The sequence below is a fragment of the Schistocerca americana genome, chromosome 8, assembly GCF_021461395.2.
Source record: "Schistocerca americana isolate TAMUIC-IGC-003095 chromosome 8, iqSchAmer2.1, whole genome shotgun sequence".
NCBI classification, from domain to species: Eukaryota; Metazoa; Arthropoda; class Insecta; order Orthoptera; family Acrididae; genus Schistocerca; species Schistocerca americana.
The window spans coordinates 391,729,890-391,753,202 of NC_060126.1; the positions used below are offsets into that span (position 1 = coordinate 391,729,890).

Consider the following 23,313-nt stretch of genomic DNA (forward strand, 5'->3'; position numbering starts at 1 on the left):
CCATTAATATCATGGAAGAAGTATGGTTTCACGTTAGTGTCTTCCTGTTCTCCCGATGAGTCACTTCACCGTGGTATAGGGTCACTCACAATCTTATCCCGACTAACGAACGCCTCCATTGCATTTGTCTATGCGACGCGTATCATCAGCCTGATACATTACCCAAAAGACTTCTCTTGTGGACGAGAACGCTGGCACTGAATCCGCCGCCATCTGACCTTCCTTAACAAATCGACTGAAGCTGCCTTCTCGGTTGAACTTCTTCAGAGTACAGACTTCTCCGTTTTCCCCCGGACGAAGACTACTTCGATCGTATGGCTTCCCTGACACTATGCCCACTATGTAGTCGCGTGTGATAACCGTACGAACCCCGTGTTTTTCGCCAAGATATGATGAACGATCACTGGACGTGGCAGAGGCTCTCATGTTTTCACGCTTTATTTGAAAATCGTCAAGGAAATGGATAGCTTTTTTCTTATTTTTCTTAAGCCTTCCTAAAGAAAAAATTGCTTTCTTTTGAATTCCACAATTGTGGAATTTATCTCTATCAATAACTAAATAAAGAAAAAAATATAAAAATAAACAATGAAATACAAAAGCCAACCTAGTACCATTTCCATGTGAGGTGACAGACGCGGGGGAGGGGAAAGGGAGTCAGATATTTACTCTGCTAGAGTACTGGATTTTCTCAGTCCTTACGTACGTATCATCATAAACGACATTCCACAGTTGGAATGACTGTATGGGCGCATCCAGAAAACCAATAAAAACTACGTTTTTTCTAGTCAAAAATCTAAAATTTCTACTTCTTGTCCCCATTTTCCAACATAAGTCAATGTCGTCCACTAAACGTGCTGTAATTCGCTGTTAAATTCATATCTCAGGGGTTTTAAGCCGTCTTTAGAACTCATGTACATGAAATTTATTTGCAGCTGCGAATATGGGCAACCATCGGCTGTTCGAGTATAATGGAATGAGCACAATTAAAATTTGTGACCGACCGGGATTCCACTCTAGATTTTCCGCTTGTCGCGAGCAGTCACCTTACCATTAGGCTATCCGAGCACAGCTCACGGACACACTTAAACTTCTGTGTGTCTACAACCTTCACTCGCACATCCATTATGTATATTCCTGACAAGTACTATGCAATGTTCCTTTCGATATGCATGTGTTTTCCGGCTGGTAGGCCCACCAGCCCCCATCGTTAACCCAATGGGTTGATTCGATTTTCAACGAACCCTCTTCCCTGTGTTCTGGAAGATGCTCAGCTAATCGGACGAGTTTTCTTTTTTTACTTTTGCTGTAGTAAGTTTGACTGTTCAATTATATTTTGTCCCATTTATTTCTGTGCGTTACAGTTTCTGTGAGTTATTGTTATCTTTATTCCGTTTGAGCTAATATATACCCATTTTTAGAGTTGAAATTTTGATACTTGCTGCATTGTTCGCTTTAGGTGCCGGGGTGGACATCTTTGACTACGGCAAGGACAAAATCGACATAATGAGCAGACTGTTCCTCTACGGAGAACGCGCCTGCGAGCGGCTGATGGAGGAGGAGGCAGTACAGCGGCTTCTGAAGTCGAAGACCGAGCACTTCGACCTGCTGATCAACGAGCTGTTCTTCAACGACTGCTTCCTGGTGCTGGCCCACAAGTTCCAGGTGCCCATCGTGGGGCTGTGCCCATTAGAGGGCGCGCCGTGGATGGACGACATGGTGGGCAACCCGACACCGCTGGCCTACCTGCCCAACATCTTCCTGGACTACGGCCGGCTCGACTCGCTGCTGGACCGCGCTGGCAACGCCGCCTTCAGCCTGCTGACCAAGCTGTACCGGCGCTACGTCTACCTGCCCAGGGTGGACGCCATTGTCCGACGCCATGTGCCGGACGCTCCCAGCATCGCCCAGCTGGAGCAGACCACGGCGCTCGTACTGCTCAACTCGCACGTCGCCTTCAACGTGCCGAGGCCGATGGTCCCCGGAGTCGTCACTTACGGAGGAATGCAGCTGAAGCCTCCCAAGAAACTACCACAGGTAATTCTCCTTCCACAAATCAACTGCAGTCAACGATTTTCTCTGCTTTTCTTCAGTTGGAACTTCAGGGCTGAGAGGCCGTGGTCTATGTACAAAATTTCCACCTGACGTTTCGTCTCCATCTGCGGGAGACATCTTCTGAGGTCATCCGGCTACTGCCACTGAGGCTCCAGGTACTCTCGCATTTATAGAGCGCATAGAGGGCACCACCATTCGTCACCTGATGCCGACGGTATGCCTGTCATTGGAAGGCGTCGTCATACTCGATTAAGAGTAGTCGATTATCATACTGCTGGCGCAACGTCGACATCTATATTTTGTCCAACTTTAAAACTTCTTTTCTATTAAACTTGTTATGGTGTTTGTGAATTTATATTGCTTCTCTATACATGATAATGGGATGTTCGTGCTAGAACGCTTACCTCATTAAATTTAGTTTCGTGATTCCCATCTCGAAAAACATGCTCAGCTACGGCCGATTTTTCGATGTGCCCTATGCGACAGTTTCTTTTATGTTCGGCTAAGCGGGTGTTTACACTTCTTTTCGTTGTTCCAATATATACTTGTCCACACTTGCATGTAATTTTGTATACCCCAGGTATTGCTAGGGGATGTCGGGCGTCTTAGGCAGTTCTTAAATATTCCTTAATCTTCTTCGTGTGTCTGAAGATTGTTTCGATCCCATACTTGGCCAGCACTTTCCCGATACGGTCCGTGACCTTATTAATGAACGGTAGGAAAACTTTTCCAGTAGGTGACCGTTGTTGCTCTGGACTTCTGGATTCTTTTCTTCTTTGATGGAGGGCTCGATCAATTTCCTTGCTGGTATATCCGTTTTTCATGAAGACTGACCGTAGGTGATTCAGCTCATCTTGTAAGTAAGCCGGCTCGCAGATTTTGTTGGCTCTGTCCACCAAGGTTTCATGACACCTCTTTTTTGACTAGGATAATGGTTAGATTCCTTGTGGAGGTGTCGTTCCGTGTGAGTGTTCTTTCTATATACCTTGTGGCCCAGCGTCCCAGCCACCTGTTTAATTACCGACACATCCAGGAAATTGAGTTGACCGTTGGTCTTTCTCCATCGTAAATTGTATCTTCGGGTTAATGCCGTTCAGGTGCACCAAGAAGACATCCAACTCTTCTTCACCATGAGTCCACACTACAAATGTCATCAACATAGCGGTACCATTTAGCTGGCTTTTTACTGGCAGTCTGCAGCGCTCGCTGTTCGAAGATCTCCATAAATAAATTGGCAACAGCTGGGCTGAGAGGGCTTCGCATCGCCACCCCGTCGATCTATTCGTAAAACTCGTATTTATACTATAAGTTATCAGGCAGTGTTTAAATAAAGCCACTGTCACTCGTAAAAATATCTGCTATATATGAAATAGCTTCGTTTACAGGCACCATGGTAAACAATGACACTACATCGAAGCTCACAAGAATATCACTTGGGCTGACGTTAATCTCCCTCAGTTTTTCAATAAAATGCGCCGAGTTTTTGATGTAACTGACCGCTCTGCCTATCTGTGACTGCAGCAAGCAGGCGAGATATCTGGCCACCTCTTGTGTTGGAGATCCTACGGCACTCACAATCTGTTTCAACGGGACCTGTGATGTATGTACCTTTGGGAGTCCATAAAGTCTGGGTGGATAAGCTTCCGTTCTGCAGAATTGTTTTTTATCATCCGAAGAAAGATTGTTTCACCAGTTGATTGGTATTTCTCAAAATTTTGGTTGTAGGATCCTTCTGAAGCTTTTTGTACGTAGTGGGATCCAAAAGGTCACTAATCTTCTTGTGATAATCTTCGGTGTTCAGCAAAACCGTAGCATTTCCTTTATCAGCTGCAAGTACAATAATGCTCTTATTCGCATTGATCTCCCTCAGTGCCCTCCTTTCCGCTTGAGACAAATTGCTGGTAGGTGGTTTCGCTTGGCGTAATATTCTGGCTGTTTCAGTCCTGATTTCATCCGCGGATGGGAGTGAAAATAATTACAATGACATATGGAGAACAGACAATAACAAACAAGGGCGACAACGACTGGTAAAACAAGGCGAAATCGTAATCCTAAACAGAGGTCCATAATCACAGCATTTCCATGTCCAACAACTAGGTTTGAAGGCAGGGTGGACTGAAGACATACAGGCACGACCAAAAACGGCTGTCAAAGTCTACAGCGGCGACGATCTACGCATAATAGACGGTTATTTGCTGATGTGAGAGTCATGGTGCCTCTTGCAGTATCCTGATCACGGCGTTGCGTATACATGCTGCGCTGCACTGTTGAGCTGACTGTCTATAGTAATAGTAAGCGCTGGATGCAGTTCATACTCATTTCTCTTTAACGTCGTCTTCGTCGTTGTAGTCTTCATCTCTAGTTCTGGTGTAATGGAGTCTCGCTACTAGTCTCTTCAATTCGGTGTTAACTATTGCAACATATATCCACTTTAAACTGTTTACTACATCCAAGCTTTGGTGTCTTTCTACCTCCCACACTTCTGTTACCAAATTGACGATTGCTAGATGCCTCAGGATGTGTTCTGTCAAACAAACCCTTCATTTAGTGAAGTTGTGTCATCAACTCATTCGTTACCTTATATACGTCTGTAATCTTCCTTTTTCTTCTATAGGTACAAATTTCAAAAGTTTCTACTCCCATCTTGTCTGCAATATTTATCGTCCACATTTCATTTCCACACATGATTGTGGTGATAAGTTGCTATTGGACCAAACTGCTGACGTCATCAGTCGCTAGGCTTACACATTACTTAATCTAACTTTAGCCACGTGGCTATGCCTCGCGGCTTTCCGTACATAACTACACCCCTGGCAAGTACAGCAAGGGCAGGCATGACGACTACCCAAAAGTTTGACCGATTTTTGTGGCTAATTTGCAGTCAGTCCAGAAATTCCAAAATCAGGTGTGTACAGTCCGACTATTTTCCTAATCTGGCTGAATTTTTTCGTTCTCGTTGCACAAAACATCAATAATCCGAAAAACACTCAAAGTTCCCATTGCGCCCAACGGGGTTGAGGAAAAACGACCACATGGCGAAAATGGGTTAAATAAACCGAGAAAACCAGTCGTAACTTTTAAAAAGATTATATACAGATAAAAAATAACTTCTTTACAATACAAATTACCCTGCTTAGAGTAAGAAATTAATTACATAATATTATATTACACAATAAAGTAATAAGTATTATCATGTTTTTAAAAAGAAATCATATTACTATCGAGGAAAAGTTGTTGTTGTTGTTGTTGTGGTCTTCAGTCCTGAGACTGGTTTGATGCAGCTCTCCATGCTACTCTATCCTGTGCAAGCTTCTTCATCTCCCAGTACCTACTGCAACCTACATCCTTCTGAATCTGCTTAGTGTATTCATCTCTTGGTCTCCCCCTATGATTTTTACCCTCCACGCTGCCCTCAAATACTAAATTGGTGATCCCTTGATGCCTCAGAACATGTCCTACCAACCGATCCCTTCTTCTGGTCAAGTTGTGCCACAAACTTCTCTTCTCCCCAATCCTATTCAATACTTCCTCATTAGTTATGTGATCTACCCATCTAATCTTCAGCATTCTTCTGTAGCACCACATTTCAAAAGCTTCTATTCTCTTCTTGTCCAAACTATTTACCGTCCATGTTTCACTTCCATACATGGCTACACTCCATACAAATACTTTCAGAAATAACTTCCTGACACTTAAATCTATACTCGATGTTAACAAATCTCTCTTCTTCAGAAACGCTTTCCTTGCCATTGCCAGTCTACATTTTATATCCTCTCTACTTCGTCCATCGTCAGTTATTTTGCTCCCCAAATAGCAAAACTCCTTTACTACTTTGTCTCATTTCCTAATCTAATACCCTCAGCATCACCCGACTTAACTCGACTACATTCCATTATCCTCGTTTTGCTTTTGTTGATGTTCATCTTATATCCTCCCTTCAAGACACCATCCATTCCGTTCAACTGCTCTTCCAAGTCCTCTGCTGTCTCTGACAGAATTACAATGCCATCGGCGAACCTCAAAGTTTTTATTTCTTCTCCATGGATTTTAATACCTACTCCAAATTTTTCTTTTGTTTCCTTTACTGCTTGCTCAATATAGAGATTGAATAACATCGGGGAGAGGCTACAACCCTGTCTTACTCCCTTCCCAACCACTGCTACCCTTTCATGTCCCTCAACTCTTATAACTGCCACCTGGTTTCTGTACAAGTTGTAAATAGCCTTTCGCTCCCTGTATTTTACCCCTGCCACCTTTAGAATTTGATAGAGAGTATTCCAGTCAACATTGTCAAAAGCTTTCTCTAAGTCTACAAATGCTAGAAACGTAGGTTTGCCTTTCCTTAATCTTTCTTCTAAGATAAGTCGTAAGGTCAGTATTGCCTCACGTGTTCCAGTATTTCTACGGAATCCAAACTGATCTTCCCCGAGGTCAGCTTCTACTAGTTTTTCCATTCGTCTGTAAAGAATTCGTGTTAGTACTTTGCAGCTGTGGCTTATTAAACTGATTGTTCGGTAATTTTCACATCTGTCAACACCTGCGTTCTTTGGGATTGGAATTATTATATTCTTCTTGAAGTCTGAGGGTATTTCGCCTGTTTCATACATCTTGCTCACCAGATGGTAGAGCTTTGTCAGGACTGGCTCTCCCAAGGCCGTCAGTAGTTCCAATGGAATGTTGTCTACTCCGGGGGCCTTGTTTCGACTCAGGTCCTTCAGTGCTCTGTCAAACTCTTCACGCAGTATCGTATCTCCCATTTCATCTTCATCTACATCCTCTTCCATTTCCATAAAATTATCCTCAAGTGCACCGCCCTTGTATAGACCCTCTATATACTCCTTCCACCTTTCTGCTTTCCCTTCTTTGCTTAGAACTGGGTTTCCATCTGAGCTCTTGATGTTCATACATGTGGTTCTCTTATCTCCAAAGGTCTCTTTAATTTTCCTGTAGGCGGTATCTATCTTACCCCTAGTGAGAGAAGCCTCTACATCCTTACATTTGTCCTCTAGCCATCCCTGCTTAGCCATTTTGCACTTCCTGTCGATCTCATTTTTGAGACGTTTGTATTCCTTTTTGCCTGCTTCATTTACTGCATTTTTATATTTTCTCCTTTCATCAATTAAATTCAATATTTCTTCTGTTACCCAAGGATTTCTACTAACCCTCTTCTTTTTACCTACTTGATCGTCTGCTGCCTTCATTACTTCATCCCTCAGAGCTACCCATTCTTCTTCTACTGTATTTCTTTCCCCCATTCCTTTCAATTGTTCCCTTATGCTCTCCCTGAAACTCTGTACAACCTCAGGTTCTTTCAGTTTATCCAGGCCCCATCTCCTTAAATTCCCACCTTTTTGCAGATTCTTCAGTTTTAATCTACAGGTCATTACCAATAGATTGTGGTCAGAGTCCACATCTGCCCCTGGAAATGTCTTACAATTTAAAACCTGGTTCCTAAATCTCTGACTTACCATTATATAATCTATCTGATACCTTTTAGTATCTCCAGGGTTCTTCCATGTATACAACCTTCTATCATGATTCTTAAACCAAGTGTTAGCTATGATTAAGTTGTGCTCAGTGCAAATTTCTATCAGGCGGCTTCCTCTTTCATTTCTTAGCCCCAATCCATATTCACCTACTACGTTTCCTTCTCTCCCTTTTCCTACACTCGAATTCCAGTCACCCATGACTATTAAATTTTCGTCTCCCTTCACTATCTGAATAATTTCTTTTATTTCATCATACATTTCTTCAATTTCTTCGTCATCTGCAGAGCTAGTTGGCATATAAACTTGTACTACTGTAGTAGGTGTGGGCTTCGTATCTATCTTGGCCACAATAATGCGTTCACTATGCTGTTTGTAGTAGCTTACCCGAATTCCTATTTTCCTAATCATTATTAAACCTACTCCTGCATTACCCCTATTTGACTTTGTGTTTATAACCCTGTAGTCACCTGACCAGAAGTCTTGTTCCTCCTGCCACCGAACTTCACTAATTCCCACAATATCTAACTTTAACCTATCCATTTCCCTTTTTCTAACCTACCTGCCCGATTAAGGGATCTGACATTCCACGCTCCGATCCGTAGAACGCCAGTTTTCTTTCTCCTGATAACGACATCCTCCTGAGTAGTCCCCGCCCAGAGATCCGAATGGGGGACTATTTTACCTCCGGAATATTTTACCCAAGAGGACGCCATCATCATTTAATCATACAGTAAAGCTGCATGCCCTCGGGAAAAATTACGGCTGTAGTTTCCCCTTGCTTTCAGCCGTTCGCAGTACCAGCACAGCAAGGCCGTTTCGGTTATTGTTACAAGGCCAGATCAGTCAATCATCCAGACTGTTGCCCTTGCAACTACTGAAAAGGCTGCTGCCCCTCTTCAGGAACCACACGTTTGTCTGGCCTCTCAACAGATACCCCTCCGTTGTGGTTGTACCTACGGTACGGCTATCTGTATCGCTGAGGCACGCAAGCCTCCCCACCAACGGCAAGGTCCATGGTTCATGGGGGGGGGGGGGGGGGGGGGGAGAAAAAGTAAAGTGACTCAAAACGTTTTATGCACAGTTCTCACACCCAGACACACTTTTGTGCTCACTAATAGCTGCAAACTCTTTGTGGGTCCACACTGCACATCCTTCGCACTTGATCTCAATGTCAGTGTTGGAAGCCTTTTTCAGAAACCTGTGATCCATCCCCTAACAGCTATTCTTGTCACAATTTGGATCCTGACTATCGGAATACTTAACTGCCAGGCCGAAAAACCTTCTCTCCGACAAAAGGAGATGTAGTAAATTTCCTTCCCTTGTTTTGAGGAAAAAATTGACTGAAATCCTCCAAATATCTTCATATTGTCGGTAGAACGTAGCGTTCACTTCAAAAGTCTTCTCTTCAACGTATCCCTTGGAGCTTTTTTGAAAGCCATGCCGCCTCTTCGTGTCATATGGATTTTATGATTGATTATCTACTTTGCACTAATACTCTGGTGTGCAAAACATCAGAATGAAAGTAATTGCTGTATACGTGTTATTTTAAAGTAACATAGCTCTATTGAAGTTGAACCAGACACAGAAAAAATAGCTACCGTATGGTACAGAAGGTAACTGAAAGAAATACGCGATGAGACGAACAGAAATGACACTTCTATTCAATGACATAATGGTCCCCTGCCCTTAAAATACGACGATCCTGGCAAGCTGCGGCGGCGCGGTTCTTTCCGTCCCTTTACGACGAACCTGCACCTACCTGTGAACATTGTCTCAGCAGATCATCAGTAGGAAAGCCGAGTGAAACCTACCGTACTTCGCCGTGAACCAGGCTGCAATTAAAATCACTACTCTACGTTTCGGGAGAAACACGAACTGAAAGGTTGGAAATTTTGTCCTCAGTTAATATATTCTGAAACTTAGGTGAACAAGTATCACTGCCAAGCCCGTGCTAGTCTTAACACAGTCACTCACAATCCCTTTCACTCACGTTAGCAAGTTTATGGTGTTGCATTTCTCGAAAACGTAATAGCTACAAAAAAAGCTGATTGTTTTAGATCGATAATGCTCGCCAAATATTAAGTCTGCCGGTACCAAATGCAGTCAAAGTTTTTAGCCACCGTCCTGCTCAATACGCCACGCGGAATATATGTCGTATTTCGTCACCAAATTGACTTAAAAATTTCGAAATTTCTACACACACATCGGAATAATTATGCCGTCACTTTCCAACACTTCTGATGTATGAAACACTGCTAGATCTGGCAATTTATCATTTCCATCCGAACTACTACTGCACACGTCCGATCTCTTCCATGGCTAGGCTTCGACTCCTCTCTAGAATACTCGGTCTTCTCTATCCGCAGTGAAAGGCGCGCGAAGAATATTGCTTTACCATTGGTCAGTTTACTTAACAGCCAATAGCAAAATAACATTCTCCCGCGTCAGTCCGCGCTTTTCATTCGTAACCAATCGCAAAATAGTAAACCTAACGACTGAACTTTTTACCGACGTAATTATCTAATATGCTGAAGTTTTGTTTATGCATAAAGTTATTTACTATTGTTATTTATACCTGAATTAAATTTCCCTTTACCATAAACTTACTTTACAAATCTATTCTACAAAATCCCCTTTTTCCATATCCATAATTCTTCGAAATGTTCCCACACTATATCCAACTACATAACTCGTTAAACAGTTATCTTCATATTAACATTAATCCACACCCACGCACCATTCATACTGCTAAACCACATTTAGAACATTTTACTTACACAAAAAGACAATAACACTTAATGAAAATGCTAGAACAGTTTATGAAAAACATTCTATTATTTTAGTGCACTCTAGTTGGCACAATCGAAACTAAAATCACAGTCCCCCTATCCAATACTGTCCTCTATCGGCTAATACATAAACTACGTGCGAGTCCAGTCTCGCATCACCATCTGTCACTATCCTGCTCATACGGTGCTACGCCTCAAAACGTCTGCGCTACGTGAACGCTCAGATCCTCGTCTATAGGTGTGGAAATGTTCACGTGACCACTGATTCTAGCATCGTTGAATAACTGGCACAGCACGTCTAACTTAGGTGGCAGCTCTACAGAAGGACCATCCCACCACTCAGAAGGCCACATTTGGACCCCTTTCAAACTCGCTCAGTTGGCTGTAGGAAGCGCGAGTGCGTCTCCTTGGTGTGTTTACCTGCTTCGATCTCACGTTTGCACCGCACTGAGCATTCTGGTTGTGAGCGTTCCCTATTAAAGTGTAGACACAGATGGCACTCCGGTAGCCATGCCATTACGCTGCCTCTTGGATGAAGACGTTGAAATCATTAACAGTAAATCTAATACACCCCATGTGGCATATGTCGTCATCGGATCAAAATCGACGTGGCCTTACCAGGTGTTCCAATTTCTTTCCGGAAATTTGGTATTAAATTATACTCTCATACTCGTACTAATGTTAAATACACACTACTGGCCATTAAAATTGCTACACCACGAATATGACGTGCTACAGATGCGAAATTTAGCCGACAGGAAGATGTTGTGATATAAAATTGATTAGCTTTTCAAAGCTTTCACACAAGGTAGGCGCCGGTGCTGACACAACGTACTGACATGAGGGAAGTTTCCAACCGATTTCTCATATACAAACAGCAGTTGACCGGCGTTGCCTGGTGAAACATTGTTGTGATGCCTCGTGTAAGGAGAAGAAATGCGTACCATCACGTTTCCGACTTTGATAAAGGTCGGATTGTAGCCTATCGCGATTGCGGTTTATCCTATCGCGATATTGCTGCTCGCGTTGGTCGAGATCCGATGACTGTTAGCAGAATATGGAATCGGTGGGTTCAGGAGGGCAATACGGAACGCCGTGCTGGATCTCAACGGCAGTCGAGATGACAGGCATCTTATTCGCATGGCTTTAACGGATCGTGCAGCCACATCTCGATCCCTGAGTCAACAGATGAGGACGTTTGCAAGACAACAACAATCTGCACGAACAGTTCGACGAAGTTTGCATCACACACAGGAGCGCCCGCGATGGTGCACTCTACGACGAACCTGGGCGCACGAATGGCAAAACGTCGTTTTTCCGGATGAATCCAGGTTCTGTTTACAGCATCATGATAATCGCATCCTTATTTGGCGACATCGCGGTGAACGCACATTGGAAGCTTGTATTCGTCATCGCCATACTGGCGTATCACCCTGCGTAATGGTATGGGGTGCCACTGGTTACACGTCTCGGTCACCTCTTATTCACATTGACGGCACTTTGAACAATGGACGTTACATTTCAGATGTGTTACGACCCGTGGGTCTACCCTTCATTCGATCCCTGCGAAACCCTACATTTCACCATGATAATGCACGACCGCATGATGCAGGTCCTGTACGGGCCCTTCTAGATACAGAAAATGTTCGACTGCTGCCCTGGCCAGCACATTCTTCAGATCTCTCACCAATTGAAAACGTCTGGTAAATGGTAGCCGAGCAACTGGCTCGCCACAATATGCCAGTCACTACTCTTGATGAACTGTAGTGTCGTGTTGAAGCTGCATGGGCAGCTGCACCTGTACACGCCATCCAAGCTCTGTTTGGCTCAATGCTCAGGCGTATCAAGGCCGTTATTACGTCCAGAGGTGGTTGTTCTGGGTACTGACTTCTCGGGATCTACGCACCCAAATTGAGTGAAAATGTAATCACATGTCAGCTGCTTACCAGTTTCTCTCTTAGATAAAACCACTTGAACATTAAAAGGTAGGCCGTACTTGACGACATTAACGAGGAGGGAATAAGTCAGCGTCTGCTCAAACACAGAAACTTGCAGGAGCAACCGGAACAGCGGTTCGCAAGTATGGGTAAATTGAAAGACACTTGACGTCATGGTTCACATAGATTTTCAAAGAATTTTTTGTGTAAGTTGGAAACGTAATTTCACATTTAATCAACAGCGTCTCAAGGTCCACGTGTGGTAGAGAAGGGGCAGCACGAATTACCACAGGTTTATTTGATCCGTCGGAAAGTGTGACAGAGATACTGAAGAAACTGAAGTGGCAGGGTCGTGAAGGTAGACGTGAATTATCCCTCTGCTAACAGAGTTTCGAGATTCAGGTTTAAATGATGGCTCTAAGAACATACTACATTTACGTATGTGTCGCTCACAATGGGATCGTGAGGATAAGATTACAATAATTACAGCAAACACAGAGGCATTCAAACATGGTTGTTCCCGCGCTCAATACCTGACTGGAACGAGAAGAAAGCCTAATAACTGGTACATTAAGGTTCACTCTCAGCCACGCACTTTCTGGTGGTTTGCGTAATATAGATGTAGATGTAGTGGAACTCAAGTTCTGAAAACACTACGAATGAATGGAAATGTTAAATATTTTCTCGCTTGCTCGGAAGTGTAACTATCCATCCCTAAAATGAGCATTTGTTATTCGTAACAATATTGACTTAGGTCTCAGCAGCCTTTGGAAATGGAAAAAAGAGATACTTCCGGATTATATTTTTGATTGATGGTGCATTTCATAGCGCCCCAATGAGCGCCGAAATACGACCACATTTTAATGTGCTTCTCGCCTCTATGTACACATACACAATCGTTCCCAAGCACATCATGTTGAAACACACCAGCCTCTTGACAGCGCTGCAGCGGTGAAGTTGCAGAAAATCTCAGGGATTCGTGAGTAGTGTGTTAGTGTGGTTCAGCAGACGCGAGCCGACGCACGTGTTTGCACCGCGCATGCGGTGTTAACTGTTGCGTATTGTGTACTGGGTGGGGCAGCAAGGCCACACGCCGCGCTCGCTAGCGTCGGACATTAGCAACGCGCTCGGCGCTCGACCAAGCCTTGTTGTGTTCATCACAAGAATAAATCCGATGTAAACATAACACCATGTATTCTTGCGCGTTTGCTAGAATCTAATTGAGTTTCGTTTCACATGGAGCGGAAGCCATGCTGTCTAGAGCAAGTGCGATAACAAGGATACGCTGTATGGTGTTGCGTTACGCGACAGCTTCACCGCGCATTTAACTTGGACAACACTGGCCAATCAGCTGGTCTAACCAGCCTGCAGTGTGTGAACTATTGCAGTTAAAGACGTAGAAAGAGACGCGCAGAGAAACAGTATAGCTTAGAATTCAATTACTTTTTAAAAAGAATGAAATGATACTCGGCAAAACTCTAGCGATAACGCGCGCTTCTTAGCGAACCAGAAGGAACGAATAACATTCTCTGGTTCTTAGCTAACGTAGTTGTTGTTGTGGTCTTCAGTCCTGAGACTGGTTTGATGCAGCTCTCCATGCTACTCTGTCCTGTGCAAGCTTCTTCATCTCCCAGTACATACTGCATCCTACATCCTTCTGAATCTGCTTAGTGTATTCATCTCTTGGTCTCCCTCTACGATTTTTACCCTCCACGCTGTGCGCCAATGCTAAATTTGTGATCCCTTGATGTCTCAGAACAAGTCCTACCAACCGATCCCTTCTTCTAGTCACGTTGTGCCACAAGCTGCTTTTCTCCCCAATCCTATTCAATACCTCCTCATTAGTTATATGGTCTACCCACCTTATCTTCAACATTCTTCTGTAGCACCACATTTAGAAAGCTTCTATTCTCTTCTTGTATAAACTATTTATCGTCCATGTTTCACTCCCATACATGGCTACACTCCATACAAATACTTTCAGAAATGACTTCCTGACGCTTAAACCTATACTCGATGTTAACAAATTTCTCTTCTTCAGAAGCGCTTTCCTTGCCATTGCCAGTCTACATTTTATATCCTCTCTACTTCGACCATCATTAGTTATTTTGCTCCCCAAATACTCCTCTACTTCTTTAAGTGTCTAATTTCCTAATCTAACTCCCTCAGTATCACCCAACTTAATTGAACTACATTCCATTATCCTCGTTTTGCTTTTGTTGATGTTCATCTAATATCCTTCCTTTCAAGACACTGTCCATTCCGTTCAACTGCTCTTCCAAGTCCTTTGTTGTCTCTGACAGAATTACAATGTCATCGGCGAACCTGAAAGCATTTATTTCTTCTCTCTGCATTTTAATACCTACTCCAAATTTTTCTTTTGTTTCCTTTACTACTTGCTCAATATACAGATTGATTATCATCGGGGAGAGGCTACACCCCTGTTTCACTCCCTTCCCAACCACAGCTTCCCTTTCATGCCCCTCGACTCTTAACTGCTATCTGCTTACTGTACAAATTGTAAATAGCCTTTCGCTCCCTGTATTTTACCCCTGCCACCTTTAGAATTTGAAAGAGAGTATTCCAGCCAACATTGTCAAAAGCTTTCTCTAAGTCTACAAACGCTATAAACGTAGGTTTGCCTTTCCTTAATCTTTCTTCTAAGATAAGTCGTAAGGTCAGTATTGCCTCACGTGTTCCAACGTTTCTACGGAATCCAAACTGATCTCCCCGGACGTCGTCTTCTACCAGTTTTTCCATTCGGCTGTAAAGAATTCGCGTTAGTATTTTGCAGCTGTGACTTATTAAACTGATAGTTCGGTAATTTTCACAACTGTCAACACCTGCTTTCTTTGGGAGTGGAATTATTATAGTCTTCTTGAGGTCTGAGGGTATTTCGACTGTCTCATACATCTTGCTCACCAGATGGTAGAGTTTTGTCAGGACTGGCTCTTCCAAGGCCGTCAGTAGTTCTAATGGAATGTTGTCTACTCCCGGGGCCTGTTTCGACTCAGGTGTTTCAGTGCTCTGTCAAACTCTTCACGCAGTATCGTATCTCCCATTTCATCTTCATCTACATCCTCTTCGATTGTCCTCAAGTACATCGCCCTTGCATAGACCCTCTATATACTTCTTCCATCTTTCTGCTTTCCCTTCTTTGCTTAGAACTGGGTTTCCATCTGAGCTCTTGATATTCATACAAGTGGCTCTCTTCTCTCCAAAGGTCTCTTTAATTTTCCTGTAGGCAGTATCTATCTTATCCCTAGTGAGATAAGACTCTACGTCCTTACATTTGTCCTCTAGCCATTTTGCACTTCCTGTCGATCTCGTTTTTGAGAAGTTTGTATTCCTTTTTGCCTGTTTCATTTACTGCATTTTTATATTTTCTCCTTTCATCAATTAAATTCAATATTTCTTCTGTTACCCAAGGATTTCTACTAGCCGTCGTCTTTTTACGTGCTTGATCCTCTGCTGCCTTCACTATTTCATCCCTCAAAGCTACCCATTCTTCTCCTACTGTATTTCTTTCCCCCATTCCTGTCAATTGTTCCCTTACGCTCCCCCTGAAACTCTGTACAACCGCTGGTTTAGTCAGTTTATCCAGGTCCCATCTCCTTAAATTCCAACCTTTTTTGCAGTTTTTTCAGTTTTAATCTACAGGTCATTACCAATAGATTGTGGTCAGAGTCCACATCTGCCCCTGGAAATGTCTTACAATTTAAAACCTGGTTCCTAAATCTCTGTCTTACCATTATATAATCTATGTGATACCTTCTAGTACCTCCAGGGTTCTTCCACGTATACAACCTTCTTTTATGGTTCTTGAACCAAGTGTTAGCTATGATTAAGTTATGCTCTGTGCAAAATTCTACGAGGCGGCTTCCTCTTTCATTTTTTACCCCCAATCCATATTCACCTACTATGTTTCCTTCTCTCCCTTTTCCTACTCTCGAATTCCAGTCACCCATGACTATTAAATTTTCGTCTCCCTTCACTACCCGAATAATTTCTTTTATCTCATCATACATTTCATCAATTTCTTCGTCATGTGCAGAGCTAGTTGGCATATAAACTTGTACTACTGTAGTAGGCGTGGGTTTCGTGTCTATGTTGGCCACTATAATACGTTCACTATGCTGTTTGTAGTAGCTTACCCGCATTCCTATTTTTTATTCATAATTAAACCTACTCCTGCATTACCCCTATTTGATTTTGTATTTATAACCCTGTAATCACCTGACCAAAAGTCTTGTTCCTCCTGCCACCGAACTTCACTAATTCCCACTATATCTAACTTTAACCTATCCATTTCCCTTTTTCTAACCTACGTGCCCGATTAAGGGATCTGACATTCCAAGCTCCGATCTGTAGAACGTCCTCTTGAGTAGTCCCTGCCCGGAGATCCGAATGGGGGACTATTTTACCTCCGGAATATTTTACCCAAGAGGACGCCATCATCTTTTAACCATACAGTAAAGCTGCATGCCTTCGGGAAAAATTACGACTGTAGTTTCCCCTTGCTTTCAGCCGTTTGCAGTACCAGCACAGCAAGGCCGTTTTGGTTAGTGTTAAAAGGCCAGATCAGTCAATCATGCAGACTGTTGCCCCTGCGACTACTGAAAATGCTGCTGCCCCTCTTCAGGAGAAGTACTGTTATTAAAAACAAGACTGACAAAAATTGCTATTTCAAACTTGGGACAGTTCTTCTGAGAGAGCTGTGTGTGACACGAGAGCATATTGCACAAGGGCGGCCATACTGTAGTTTGTATGGGGGAGGGAGGGGGGTTGCACCTGGAGGGCTCGTGTATTTTTAATATTTTGTAATACGAATGGCGACACGTAAGCAGACATAAAAAAATTTCGTATCCATGTTAAAAAACTGTAATACCGACTTTTAAATCGTTTTCCTTTCACTGAGAGCCAGGGAGGACTGCGGCCTCCTCCACCTTGCCCTTGGTATTGCAGGGACTCTACCGTACAGTTAAATAACGAAGCCACTGGAGATATTACAGTCAGTCGACTGGTAGTCTGCGAACTCCATCCATATGCGTATCCGTGGAACACATTTCAGTACCGAAACTGACATCTGCGACGTTGATAACGAATCCGTCAACAACAGAATCCAAGAAGCCAGCCAAGCGCCACATCTTCTCCTTTCCTTTTGACGTAGCCTACCGTTCTTCATCCCGCCAGTGACGTGTGGCAACGCTTCGTGCATTAGCTACAGAACTTCTGACAACTAAATCTTAATATTTCTCGCAAAAATCCCTTAACTTGGCTCCAGATAAGTTTTATTGGATTCATATTGTAATGGCACAGTGGCAACTGTAAAAATGCTGCATTTGTATGGTGTGATCTGTTCTCTTTGCTCTATTCGTGTTTCTACGACGCTCATCACTCTGGCTCGTATGAGACCAGACACGTATAAAAAATTGACGTAGTCCATAGAAAGAGTATTTCATTTTTCATTTCTGTCGTGAAAATTTGTTTCCTTAAACAAGATTCATTATCAGTCTTCTATAAAATATCCATAATTGAAAATGTACATTCCCTGCCAAAATTAGAATTTTTCGAAAAATATCTGCCTTAATTACAAACAACAAGACATGCATTTTTCATAAAAATGATTATATATGTGTGTGTTCATTAACAAATATTCGATGATTTTTTATTTAAAGATGTAGGTACCCCACAGAGAATTGAAAAAACAGGAAAAACCAAGCAAGAGCTGAACTACCGACCCATGAACTGTACCAGATTACCATTCTCCAACACGACAGATTTTTTTTAAAAAAAGAGAGAGAGAGAAGAGGGAAAGAAACGTAGTAGATGGCCCAGCCATAGTAGGCTGGTGGAGACAGCCTGGGGAAGGGCTGAAACCCGAGACCTGGCCACGATGTCTCTCACATTCCGTCCTTGAACGCCACCTCCGATTTTATTTTCGTTCATTTCTTTTTCTTTCTTTCTTTCTTTATTTTTTTATTTTATTTTATTTTTGCTTATTTATTTACTTTGTTTTTCAGCTCTAAAATTTGGATCAAATGGCTCTAAGCACTATGGGACTTAACATCTGAGGTCATCAGTCCCCTAGAACTTAGAACTACTTAAACCTAACTAACCTAATGACATCACACACATCCACGCCCGAGGCAAGATTGAAACCTGCGACCGTAGGTTCCGTACTGAAGCGCCTAGAACCGCTTGGCCATAAGGGCCGGCCAAAAATTTTGGATATAATTGTAAAACAAATTGTTAGTAAAAACCCATTGTAAACAAATGAAATAAGGTAAACCATCCCAACATGAAATAATTTTAAACAAATCACTTTTACTTCATGCGTCCATCGTCCAACATACAAGTGAACTCAAAACATCTAAAACCAAATAAGAAAATGGAATCCTCTACAATTACGTTATTTGTTGCTTAAACAACACACGGTCAAGGGAAATTAAAAAATGATGTATAAACAAACCCTGTACGCCATTCTACACGCGCTTCCCATCTGCAGACAATGTTCATTGGTACCGATTCGATAACCATTTTGCCTCGTGTCAAGGTCCATTTCGGGATTCTTCTTATGCCCCAACTGCGAGGGGAATTTATAAACACACTGCACAAGTAATTTGCGAAGAGCTGTTGATGGCGAGGAGTGTGCTCAAGGGTGCTATGACTATCTTGGAGATATTCCAAATAGTCAAGAACCATCTTCTCAGGATGGTAGAATAAGTAGGAAATGGACATACGTTTAAAGCATGAGACAGCATGAGACTTCGCGATCGAGAAGTAACTATCCTCGGGCCAAAGGAGGGGCTGGGGGTGGGGCATGAAGGTAACAGGCGCGGATCTTCTGTACCAGTGTCCATACATCAAAATCTGATTCACATGATAAACAGTGTTCGTCAGTGTCTGGGAAATGGCACTGTGGGCTGAGGGAAGAATAACGTGCAACCTGTGACGCGTCACGTGCTTCCGGTTGACCACATGGTTGCTCGAACCCGTGTGGAGAAGAACGGCTGTTGGAGTGGTCTCCACACCGCAGGCCATAGTGCGGGCGGGCGTTTACTCTCAAACACATTGCGAGGAATGTATCTCAGCAGCAAACGACAGGTGTATCTCGCCTTCAGAACTCGAGTGGTGGGCACATCAGAGTGCGCGTAACTATATTCCAGTGTGAATGCCGAGATGTGGAAAGGAGCGATGTGCACAGTCGTAACTGGTGGCAGGATCGACGCCGATATCAATTCCTCCAATAGACTGCCTGAAAGTGAAGTATGGTGACGAGTCCTCACAATTGTGCGTGAATATATGGCTGCAGTCCGCGCTCGTACATTTATAAATCCCAGTCTACCTTCATGCGAAGGAAGAGTGAGAGTGGCGTAGCAGACTTTAAACAGCAATCCGGTGCCATCGCCTCGTGAAAGTTAAAATACTGGACACACTGTAGGAGCCCCATGTGTCAAAGTAGGTTCTGGTGGACTCCTGTGGTATCGCCTGCAGTAGATGTCTATAGTTCTTGATTGCTGTGCGACGCACATCTCGTGTAAATGTAACGCCCAAATATCTTATAATATTCACCTGCGTGAGGGCAGCCAAGCAGCTCTCCTGGGGACCTTTCCAATATGCATCGCCGCCAACTTGGCTACGTTCATGTGGTTTCTCGCCGCCAGCCCATAAAACTTGATCCATTCAAGCACGGGAGCACCTTGTCGGATCATCAGCGGAAGGTCATAAGCACACGCTCTGTCATGGGATGTGTGGCCCCTCAACGAAATCCCCGAAGTCTGAGTTTCAGAGTTCCTATCAGCAGTTCCAGTGCGACTGCGTCAAAAATCAAGGAGAGTGAGAATTCTTGTCGAACCCAACGCTGGATTGGCTAGAGACCCACAGTGCGTCCACTTACTTGTACATGGGATGGTGTTCTGCGTAAGAGGCGTAAAATTACGTCGAGGTGGTCAGATCGAAAGCCCATGCGGGTAGGACCCATGTAAGAATCTTACGGTGCACTCGTCGAAAGCGTGTTCGAAGTCAGTTGAGATCACAGCAGCTCGAAGATGACAGCTATCAAATCCTCGATTCAGTTATGTAGCCCGTTCTTGAGAAAAGTGACTTATCTGTATTAATTACAGTTCCTCGGAAAACTTCAAAGCCGATTGTTTCTGTCAACTTGTAAAAACATTAGGAACAATCTGTTTCTCGCCACTTCAACGGTGATCCACATGCGTGTTTCGCTAGGACCAGAAAGGAACATCAGCCATTTTCACACTGCGTAGTAACAGCGCTATAATCAGTGCACAACAGTACAGAGACTACCACTGTATACGATTTTACAAATATAAACTACAAAGCTAATGCCTGATTAAGAAACACGTTGATGGCTTCTAATAAATTAGAATGTCTTAAAGTTTCGTCTATCTCAACAACAACAACAACAACAACATATCTAATTCTTAAGTAGGACCTATTGCCAACAGTGTAACAACACCGGTATACTTGGGCTAGCTACGGTTACTGACCAACCATCGCGTTTGTGTTTGTTTACATTAGTTTTATTCTTATGGTGAACAAAAGTATAGCAGGAGATAACGGTGGCATCTAACAACAGAAAGAGACCACTTTTCCAGGTCAGAGGCGACTTCATATCACGGCACCAGATTGTGCATGAGGATGTTTGCTAGGAAGCCAGGAATGGAGATGATGTGGGCTTCCGGGTGGTCCAGATAAGCACAGATATTTTAGCTCAGATCTACCCATTAGTGTTAATTCAATCAAGACTACGATTAGGGGTATAAATGGCCCTGGGGTCTCAATCCCCCACCTCGTAGGGTTAGTCATTCTGACTGAGAATCAGGAACAGGTATTGGAAAGTGGAAAAGATACGTGTAGTCGTCAAACGTTTTTGTTTAAGAGCCAGTATTGACACCGAATGGCGACACTTTGGGCCGCTTAGAAGAAGGGGCAAGCAAGACGTGGGTGTAAGTGGCCACTCAAAGATGGATTAAGTTCACATAACCGATGGTTACTGATGGAAGCTTACACATTTTAAAATTACGCATTACAGGGTGTCACACCGAATATTTAAAGTGAAAAAGAAAAATTTTCTCGTGTCTTACGTAGTGACCCATTTTACGTACTTAAACGGGTACTGAAGCCACTGTCATCGCAACAGAAACCCATGTTTATTTTTTTTAATTTCGGGGCACATTTTCTAGTAATTAATTCAAAAGTGCCATAAATGGATAGTAAGCTGGATGATAGCTTTGTATATGAAGGGGTTTACAAGCCAGTTTTATCTGTCGTATTATGCGTGCTTCTAGGAAGTAACTAACTTTCACTGGTGTGGGCAGTATGGCTACCTCTCCCGACAAGTAGTGGGGCCACTTTTCCCGACTGGAAGCCGTGTATGCATTAGTGATGCACACAAGAAACTATCAATCCGCGGTAAATAACAAGGACAATTTGGAAGCAAAGGAACTTGTTTAAACTTTGAACGGTAAAAAATTAAAAGCCACCATACACATGAGGTAACAAGAACAATGTAAATGACTTACCTTACATCAAACGACTCAAAAATCTCACTGACAACAATGACGATGTACCGGGTGATCCAAAAGTCGGTATAAATTTGAAAACTGAATAAATCACGGAATAATGTCGATAGAGGGGTACAAATTGACACACATGCTTGGAATGACAGGGGTTTTTATTAGAACCAAAAAATACAAACCTTCAAAAAATGTCCGACAGATGGCGCTTCATCTGACCAGAATAGCAATAATTAGCATAACAAAGTAAGACAGAGCAAAGATGATGTTCTTTACAAGAAATTCTCAATATGTCCACCATCATTCCTCAACAGTAGCTGTAGTCCAGGAATAATGTTGTGAACAGCACTGTAAAGCATGTCCGGAGTTATGGTGAGGCATTGGGGTCCGATGTTGTCTTTCAGCATCCCTAGAGATGTCGGTCGATCACGATACACTTGCGACTTCAGGTAACCCCAAAGCTAATAATCGCACGGACTGAGATCTGGGGACCTGGGAGGCCAAGCATGACGAAAGTGGCGGCTGAGCACACGATCACCACCAAACGACGCGCGCAAGAGATCTTTCACGCTTCTAGCAATATGGGGTGGAGCGCCATCCTGCATAAACATCGTTCGTTCCAGCAGGTGTTTATCAGCCAGACTGGGGGTGATGCGATTCTGTAACATATCGGCGTACCTCTCACCCGTCACAGTAGCAGTTTTGCTGTCCAGCGCCATCTGTCGGACATTTTGTGAACTTGGGGTTTTATTAGAATAAAAAAAAAACCAAAGTCATTCCAAGCATGTGTGTCAATTTTTACCTCTGTATCTACATTATTCCGTAGTTTATTAAGTTTTCAAATTTATACTGAGTTTTTGATCACCCTGTATATTAGAGCTAATTCGACACCTTCGTGGCAGATATCAGCGCTGTTCGGGGCAAAGCATACACAATTGCCACTTCTCCCTTCCTGTCCGCTTTACCACACCGTCCCCTGACGATCTTACTATTAATTGGTAATCTACATAAATATGTTATAATAATTAATGAAACAGGTGTTGCAAAATGAGACACGATCACAAACATTTATAAAATGCTTTCAATGTCATTTTCCTTTTACTCGTTGCATTGCATTACAACAGCCTACCTGCCAGGGTAGCCGAGAGTGCTAACGCGCTGCTTCCTGGACTCGGGTGGGCGCGCCGGACCCCGATCGTATCCGCCCGGCGGATTAACGACGTAGTGCCGACCAGCCTGGATGTGGTTTTTAGGCGGTTTTCCGCAACCCCCTATATGAATACCGGGCTGGTCCCCACGTTCCGCCTCAGTTACACGACTCGCGGAGATTTGCAACACATTCGCACTATTACGGTACGGGGTGGCGGTAGGAAGGGCATCCGGCCACCCCTTAAACTTACCATCCATATCCGATTAACCATGGCCGACCCTGCGTAACTGTGGGACAAGGCTCAGACAAAGAAAGAAAGAAAGAAAGAAAGAATTGCATTACAACTGCCAAAAT

At 43.3% G+C, this 23,313-nt stretch overlaps 1 protein-coding gene across 1 annotated transcript in view; it reads left to right on the forward strand.

The window, feature by feature from the left end:
• Positions 1-23,313, forward strand: part of LOC124544874 (UDP-glycosyltransferase UGT5-like) — a 120,274-nt gene that overhangs the window by 55,402 nt on the left and 41,559 nt on the right. The window contains exon 3 of the mRNA XM_047123591.1: positions 1,457-2,034. Within this exon, the coding sequence (XP_046979547.1) occupies positions 1,457-2,034 (578 nt within the window). The remainder of the gene's footprint in view (positions 1-1,456; positions 2,035-23,313) is intronic.